The sequence below is a fragment of the Dysidea avara genome, chromosome 10 (assembly GCF_963678975.1).
Source record: "Dysidea avara chromosome 10, odDysAvar1.4, whole genome shotgun sequence".
Taxonomy (NCBI): domain Eukaryota; kingdom Metazoa; phylum Porifera; class Demospongiae; order Dictyoceratida; family Dysideidae; genus Dysidea; species Dysidea avara.
In genome coordinates this window covers 10117011-10125914 of record NC_089281.1, presented here as the reverse complement: position 1 = coordinate 10125914, position 8904 = coordinate 10117011, and the positions used below count along the sequence as shown (strand labels likewise).

Sequence of the window (8904 nt, the reverse complement as noted above, 5' to 3'; positions counted from 1 at the left end):
TTATAATGACATTACTGAATTAGAAATGTGACTGTTCTATTAGAGTAGTGACTACTCTATTAGAGTAGCTATCTCGATCTTGGTAAACTTATTTGCCACACTTTCTTTAAAATGTACAGTATAACTGTAAAGTACATTTATAACTGTTGTCTTCTATTTGCCCTTTGGCTTTCTATACTTCTGAATACAGTATGAATGCATGATTCCAGTTTCAGGTATCAATATAGTACTGTGAGTCCAAGGGGGGCAAGAGAAGGGCCAGGGGAGGTACAGCACCCCTTGGCCCCCCTCAGATCTGCCTATGGCCATAGGTACTATCATAGATTATTACGTGTATTATCTATGGTACTATCTATAATTATTGTGCTGCAGAACTGGAGTGAGCACGTGATTATGGCGGGTAATGACCCGTAACGATCAAATACGAGAATGAACGTTCCTCAAGATGACAGGCGTATTTAGCCGTTTTAAATGATGTACAGTTGTTTACAATGGAACATAACGTTGATGAAAATATTCAGATGGAAGAATTTAGGTGAGTTTATTATTATTTTCATTACCATAATGCTTCGAAATTTTAGATTATCCATTTTTGTCAAAGACATGAGTACACAAAAGACATATAGCCTGTTAACGTGCTCCCCACGCAAAGTACATACACACATACAACACGAGAACAAGTTTACAATTACTGTGAATTACAACGGATAAGACACATACAAAAACAACAATACAGTTCAATTGCACAACAAGAAAACGACGAAGTGCAGAGTGAAATGCAAGGCGATTTGACAACTGGAGAATATGGTGAGGGGTCCATAAAGGGGTGTTGAAAAAATAATGATGGTAAGATGTAGAGGGAATAGAAAGTGTTAGTGGATGGGATCGTAAATAGCAAAGGTTGTGCACAGGAAAAAAAATTGCACGCGCACAATATTTCAGGAAACTGATTCCAAGCTGGGATAGTTCCTGACTAGAATGAGTTTTTTTTACCCTAGTATAATTTTGTGTCCAGTTATATATAATAGCCAAGGGGTCACCATGACCAACGCCCACGCAAACTTCTAAATTGTGTATGAGTCCAAGTATTTCAAAATGTATTTCTGAATAAATGTTTCATGGATTTATTTCTCAGATGGTGTACGAGAGTCCCAAGACATTGCTCAATTATAGCTTAGGCCAATAAATTGTTTTCTGTCCTGGACTCAGGCATGTTTGCATGCGGGTGGGTGGTCCGTTTCCATTTTTGGCACTCCAGTATTCTGTTACTAGAGTTTGTTACTGGTGACCATCTGTCCAAGCTGTCATTTCCTTGTGGCCATTGTGGGGTGAAAATACATGTACTTGTTGTCGTTGCATATAAGCGGACTACAGTACATGCATTAACACCTGTAAAAGATGAGCTATATGTTCATTGTGCATGCATGTGTGTGTACAAGTGGCCAGAGCATCGGCCTTGTAATCGAAAGGTTCCAGGTTTGAAGCCCATAAGATTGCTCCAGCAGCTGAATATTGGGGCCTGGTGGCCTGGTATCAAAGCAGCCCACCCAGCTATAACATCAATTAGTACCTGATGTTTACTGGGGAAGCAAATGCCCAACTGTCCTTGTCTTGTTTAGCAGTGTTGGGGTCTTTTGGGTTCTGCGACCTCTCTCCATGAGACCTGGATAGTCCTCCTGTGGGTTACTAGCCCTGCCCCAGGAGAGGATTTGCCTGCAAAAGCTTGAGTGGTGTACAGGCGTTCCCAGTGCTGGTTTGCTTGGCAGCAATAGCTGTGTTTCGCATGGCTGCCATATACTTTTGCTTGCTCTGTGCGTGTGTGTGTGCAGCATAGCCAAGTGGTTAGATCTAGAGCACCAGCTTGGTACAAGAGGATGTTATTCCATAGTCAGCAATCAGTCAAGAATTGGTGCTCAATTTTAGCTGTTGAAATTTTGTCTTGACTTATTAACTGATATGATTTTATTTTTGTTGGCAAAGAATATTTGGTTGTTGAGGTATGCAAAGCAAAGTATTGTACACAGACAAAGTAGCAAATGACTCCACTGCTAAATACCATTTATGGTATTGGTTGACATGGAACCTGCATGACTATGTCCAAGCAGACCTACTGTATATGCTGTAATTGTGTGATTGGTATTTAGTATGTAACACTGGTACTACAGAAACTGATAGATATTGAGTAGCAGGGATGAGAATGTACTGCATGTTGTCAGAATTAAATAAGAATTGAAATGCCGTATGTACGTATATACCTAAATAGTGCAATAATTAGTAGTATTAATTGTTAATTTAAGAAGTGAAACAAGAGATGAATGATGGTAGCTAGTTGTGTAGGCAAATCCCTACATAGGAATGTTACTACCATCTGTTTAACGGTGTGGGGTGGGGTGGGGTGGAATTAGGGTGTGTGGTTTCCATGTGTAGTTTTCTATAGCAAAACAGCAGCTAGATCATTAAGAGGCGTGGTCACGGCATGTTCTGATTGTTTAGGGATGTGGTCAGACAATGTGATTGTTTTATAAGTGCAGCTACATGTATCTACTCCACTTAAGCACTTGTGGTGTCTAAATGCGCTCTCCTCTAAGGAATGTGTCAATGCAGAAAGTTAACACCTTGTTATGGTTTTCTTGCACAAAAAGATGACCTTGTAATTGAAGATAAAAAGAAAGGGAAGGTAGACACTCGGAACCAGAAAAGGCACATGCCACCCCTGATTTGTTATTGTGGCATGGAATGGTAGCTGTGTGCTGCTTTGTTCTGCCTATATAGCATTGCAACTGTACTCAGGATCAAATTTTGGGTTTCGGCAATTTTTAAATTCTAAATCTGGCCGTCCGTTTTCTTGCTTTTTATGCTGGATTTGAAGTTAGACTATTCTGTAAAAAATGATTTTTGTTGCATATGATAGTTCTATGATGGTTTTTAGTGGCAGTATTTTGGATGGTGCCTGTCATTTTAAGGGGGAGCCCTACTAAACCTGTACCATACTGTTTGATATTTTCTGCTATAGTGATGAACCAGACATTGTTTGGACTGGGATTGGAAAGAAAATACCTGTTGTGATATTTTATGCAAGTTTGTTGGAATCAGAGTTGAAGGAAAGGTTTTTACCATCAGGTAAGCTAATTGTAGATTTAAATACAATTTATACACCATGCATGTGTGTGTTGTAGGCTCATTTCGACTTACTTACAAGACTGGGAAAACAGACTGCAAAATAGTTAGGTCTATCCTGCAGGCTCATGGTTTTATGGAGGTATATACAGCTGTACGTAATTATGTATACATTACAGAATCTATGGTTTATATTTGTCACGGATTGTTGGGTAATAATGAATCCTTTGTGCGCTGATATCTACGTATATTTCTGCAATGTACCATTTTTCAGCACGGTATATCAAACTGTTTAAATTCATAATTAATGTGAGATTGTGATCATTGCAGTATAAATCCATGCAAAAACAGCAAGCTGTGTAAAAAGGGTGTGGCCCTGGGTGAAAAAAATTGTGAAACCAAAGGTGGAGGCTATTTGTAACTGCAATGATGTGGCGGCCATGAAATGGCTACAATGGTGTTAATGATAATAAATTTTAATCATTAACATTATTGCAGTCATTTCATGGCCGCCACCTATTAACTTCACGTTTTCACCCAGGCTTTTGAAGGCCACACCCTTTTTATGTTGTTTTTGCATGGATTTCACTTTTTAAATAAAGCCAACCATAAACTGGCTTTGAGGCTTGTTTACACAAATCATTGTTCTTGTCTACAGATACAATAATGATGATATGAAACAAACTAGTGTTCTACCAATGCAGAAAATTACCTACCAATCCAATACCAAAGTATATTATAGTGCCTGTATTTAGTTTTATAACAAAGTACGGGGGTCTAGGTTAGGTATCCATAATTGTACTATTTGCCTATTAGGATTTTGCAGTGACTGGTCTATTATTTTTCATGCAAAACGCAGTTGCTCAATTTTTAACAAAGCAAATCCCACACCTTTTATGCTAGAATACAATTTCCAGCCTTTAATCACAAGTTTCGCTAGCGTAGCACTTATTACGATGATTATGATGATACAATTGGTGCGAGTAGGTCTTAGTAGTGTACTACCCCTCAGATCAGTACCAAAATGGCTATAATGTTGGTTTTGATTTGACAGAATACTAGAGAAGTTACACTTTTGTAACACTCTAATAGAGCACACATTTATTCGAGAATTTCTAATAGAACACACATTAGAACAATCTATTGATAGATCTATGAAATCATGATCTTTTACTATTGAGTAGATTTTACCTAGAAGTTTCTTTGTAAAAAAAAAGTAGAAATTAAGTGAGGTGAACAGCCATGATAGTAGCAGCTCAGAGGTTAAGGATTTGGGTATTAAGTATGGAGGTCCTTGGTTCAAATGCTATTAAGTTGTTTTTTTTTGACATTTTTCATGCTCCCCATGGTGACTGTTCTATTAGAGTATTTTGACCTTGCGATTTACAGTTGTTTGGTTTTTACCTCCACAAAAGGTTTGAGCTATGATGATTAACTTATATGCATACCGATTTTTAAGCTATTCCCACAAGCAGTTTACCCTGTAGGCGTGACAACAAGTCGGCCTTTTTTAATGTAAACCCTGTCTGTTTCACCAAACCTGGTACGTGATTTTGCCGCAATACCTTTTAAAAGTGCACCAAAGCTCCAGAAAATCGAGATAAGCATTTGTATTTTATATAATTATTTATGTGAAGTGTTAATTGTTTATGTAAATTAAGTGTGAATCATTTATGTAAAGTGAGTGAAAAGAATAATCTAAGCCCCCCCACCCAAGTCCCCTAAACGAAGAAATAAAACCCAAATAATTAAACTGAATTTGAGGGCTTGTATTTCACGATTACATTGGGCAATCTTGCTCAAATTTGTGACCGGATCTGCGAAAACCGGACATAATATTATAATGGCGCAAGCCTAAATTTTCAGTATAGGCTATTGATTGCAATGCATAGAATATTTGCGCAAATGAAAAAAAAAATTGTAAAATATTTAAACGCTTTGTTCTTTATGAAGAAAGGGTGCAATGATAAAAACATGGGTACTATCTTATTCGCCTACTCAAGAGGAGTACGAAAATCTTTGTTTCGTAGCAGTAGCTTAAAGGATACGTGAGTTATGGGTGTTTGTTTACGTCATGTCGAAGCGATCGTGTACGATTTTTCTTCTCTGATTTCATCTCTGTATGTACTGAAGAAAGGTGGTAGGAGAAAAAACCCACCATGCAATGGACTCCCCTATTCATAGCAAACACGATGGTGTAAGTTGCAACTCTGTACTGCATTGTGTTTGTAAGTTACAGTCATTCTTGTAAGCACCTGTAATTTATTTTCCCAATGCTTGCTGTACAAATCTATCTTTCTGTTGCTGGGGATGGTACTTTAACTCCAAAAGTTATTGGCATACAAGGCTGAAACTTGGCCAGAGTATGCATTCGGCTAAGTAGATTATAAATATTCAATAATAAAGAATTTGAGAAATGCGCCATTATGTCGAGTTTTTGCAGATCTGGTCACATTTGGTTGAGGTGCTGAAGGTGGAGGGCGTTTGCAGTGCAAAAATGATTCCAATTCAAGAAGGGAGCACAGAGCTACATATGCATGAAAATTGCGTGTTGTTTCTTCCTGTAAATGTACTCACGCCACGATGTAGCGCACTGGCTTTCTTGGCTGCACGACACACTACCATGATAGTGTATGTTATACGTCACTACTTAAAGCATTAACAAATATGCTGAGTTGCTTCCAGTTATTGGTAAAAAAATAAACACTTAATAGAGCAGTCAAATGCTCTAATTAGAATGTTCACACTTAAGATTTTTTATAAATAGCAACACAATGAAATCTTAAAGATCCAAAATCTGTCCCTATCTCCCCTAGAATAACATCTATCTGTCTTCAAACTCATTGTGTATACACTGTAATTTACATTGCCCTTCTCCAGAAATTTTTTCTTCACGCCACTCTTAAAAGTTTGGCTCGTGAGACTAACAAATATTATGAACTTTTGGTACAGTGAAACCTCACTTAGCGACCACCTCTTTAATAAGACCACCTCATTATAGTGGCCACCTCTAGTAGGTCCCAAACATAGTTAAGCAGTGCTTAGTAAGGCCACCTTGCTATTAAGGCCAAATTTCTTGGTCCAAGAGCTGGCCCTATTAATGAGGTTTCACTGTATATAATGGTACCCTTTACATCATTAAAGCCAGCTACTGATTATTCACTATTGTGTTGGGCCAACCATAGTTATAGTGATTTGCATCTAGATATCACATAGATAGTGATTTGTATATGCCAACAGACATGTTTGTTATTTTACAGGTACATCCTGGTAGCTCTTACTTCAATTTGTACTGGACTGGCTCTCATGTTAAACCATATGATCTGCGTTGTTATGGTGAATATCAGAAGGTTAATCATTTTCCAAGGTAATTGTGGTGTTGCATACATTCAACACTTGTACAGTATATACACACATAGTACAAATCACTGTGCATATATAGTAGTGACATACATACCATATTTACTAAAATTAGGCCACACCTTCGAATAGTAACATGTTATGGTATTATTTTAAGAGTTTTGTCCTTGATTGTACTCTTGGTCATAGAGTTGTTGTGGTAAACTTATTTGGCCATCAAGTAATCGAAATTCTGGATATCAGTTACTAAACCACTCCACATGAGTACTAGGATGTGCTGTTATTTTAGTAACATTAACAAATTATACTTGTTTTCTTCACAAGACCTCCCAAGTCATTATACAGCAGCACAATCAGTACATATGTTACTCCTCATGAATATTGAGTAAATACGGTATTCATAGTTAGGGGAATTGCAAGTGCTACGTACATAGTTATTTCGTGTGTTGGTCTTTATAACAGCAGTTAACCATAGCCAAGCCCATATACATCTTCAGAGTATAGGTATTTTCCAACAAATTTTTCAAATTTTCTATTAAACAAACTTTTATGCTGATTGACTGACTAACCAGCAAACTGACTATCTGATACCTCCAACCTTAACAATGGCTACAGGCTTGATTTCTGTTCGACGTTGCTTCGTCCAGAGATGTGCCTTTTCACCAACTGCAGTATATATGATACACTTGGACTTCCCTTTGTCCTTGATTAAATGTCCATTAGTATATCTGCATGCAGATATAGAAGACAGCCTCTCTTGTTTCACTACTCTCAGCTTTTGTTCACTGTTTTTTTTCTTCTTTTATTCTATCTAGCTTACAATTTCTATTGTTTCATTCTACTTGTATATCTATAATATTGTTTGCTTTGTATTTGTATATAGATCATATGAAATTACAAGAAAAGACAGACTGGGAAAGAATATTCAACGCATGCAGCAAACAAAAGGATTCAAGTCTTTTAATTTTATACCCAAAACATATGTCATTCCAGAGGAGTTTCATCAATTTGTTGGTCAGTGTTAATATGTATAGACATTTTACTGAGTATTAGTAGTGTAAAGGTGCGTGTGTGCATGTGTGTGTGTGAGAGAGTGTGAGTGTGTGTGTGTGTGTGTGTTTATCCCATGTAACTTACTTTTTCAATAAGTACTTTAGTTACTAGAACTTTTTTTTCATAAGCTCGTACATATGTTAACTTTTGTAACATGTTTTCATGACTATTGTGCTTAGATATGCCTTAGCAAGGAAGAAGAGAACTGTACTTTCTGAAATAGTTCTGTGGCCATTTCATCTCAACAAGCCGAATCACAAAGAACAGTGCACGGAATATGTGTCTATTGTGACTGTAGTATGTCATGGTACAAATTATGAAACTCAAGTGTTCTTGTTAAAGTATGATTACCAGCTATTGTGACTTAGTTACAAGTTACTAGTTACAAAGGATGTAGCTATTTAGATTACTATCATTTAAAAGTAATCTCTTTGGTAATTTCGTTACAAAAGTTAACTCGTTACCCCCAACTCTGACTAGAGTGTTCTAAACCATGCTATCATGCTAGGATGAATGCAATGTGAGTTGTATGCCAAAACACGGAAGAGTCTAATTCCTGGCAGTAAAGTTAGCAACTCTGCTTAGTTCAGATGTTCTGCACCATGCAGAACAGTGCATTTAGTGTGTCTACTTTTAACCCACTCAAGTATAATGGTACAAAATTATGAGCAAGTCCACTTTCGCGCACATCATAGCAAACTCAATGTATTACTATGAATCAACAACCTTTGTGCTAGGAGCAAAAAATAGCAAGACTTAAACAAGATTACGCCAAAGATATGTGTTGGGCCTGAGCAACGTATACTGTAAAAAAATCAAGCCCATAGCCCATAGCCCTAACCATCATTGATTTATGCTGAAGTACCCTGAAATAAACTTTACATATTAGGTGAGGAAGTACTTTTTATGTATTCTAATGATTCAATTCCATATTTCCCATAAAATATTCATAACTTAGTATTTTTAATTGCAGGACTTTTTTTGCACTTAAGAATTATGCTAGTGTATGTGATTATTTGAAGTATTAATTGTGACCTTCTGAGTGAAAACCCGACTCATTTGCCTAATTCTGCTTTTGAGATAAATGTCATTGAAATACATTGGGAAAAAAATGCGTGCTACTTATATAATTTCATGCATGTTTTAATTGCTTCAGTAAACAGTGAAGGTGAAATATCTAATCTACCAATGGATTTTGCTTCTTCATGGACAGTAAGAAATCTTTGTGTTGTTTCTGTACCACAAAGGAAACATGAGTTACATGTGTTTGGTTACATTGCGGTAAAACGTAAGTTGTTGTTTCTAAGCTTAAACAACCTTCTTACCAAATAGCATGGGTATATTTAAGCTAAAAACTATACCTTGATGAATGCC

The 8904-nt window shown here is 36.9% G+C and overlaps 1 protein-coding gene across 3 annotated transcripts in view; it reads left to right on the top strand.

Moving 5' to 3' along the window:
- Positions 1-379: 379 nt before the first annotated feature.
- LOC136268121 (tubulin polyglutamylase TTLL5-like) overlaps positions 380-8904 on the top strand; it is a 35662-nt gene continuing 27137 nt past the window's right edge. For all 3 annotated transcript variants that reach the window (XM_066063358.1, XM_066063360.1, XM_066063359.1), the window contains exons 1-5: positions 380-535; positions 3014-3120; positions 3177-3259; positions 6378-6484; positions 7361-7491. In XM_066063358.1, coding sequence (XP_065919430.1) covers positions 492-535; positions 3014-3120; positions 3177-3259; positions 6378-6484; positions 7361-7491 — 472 coding nt within the window. In that variant the 5' untranslated portion in view covers positions 380-491. The remainder of the gene's footprint in view (positions 536-3013; positions 3121-3176; positions 3260-6377; positions 6485-7360; positions 7492-8904) is intronic.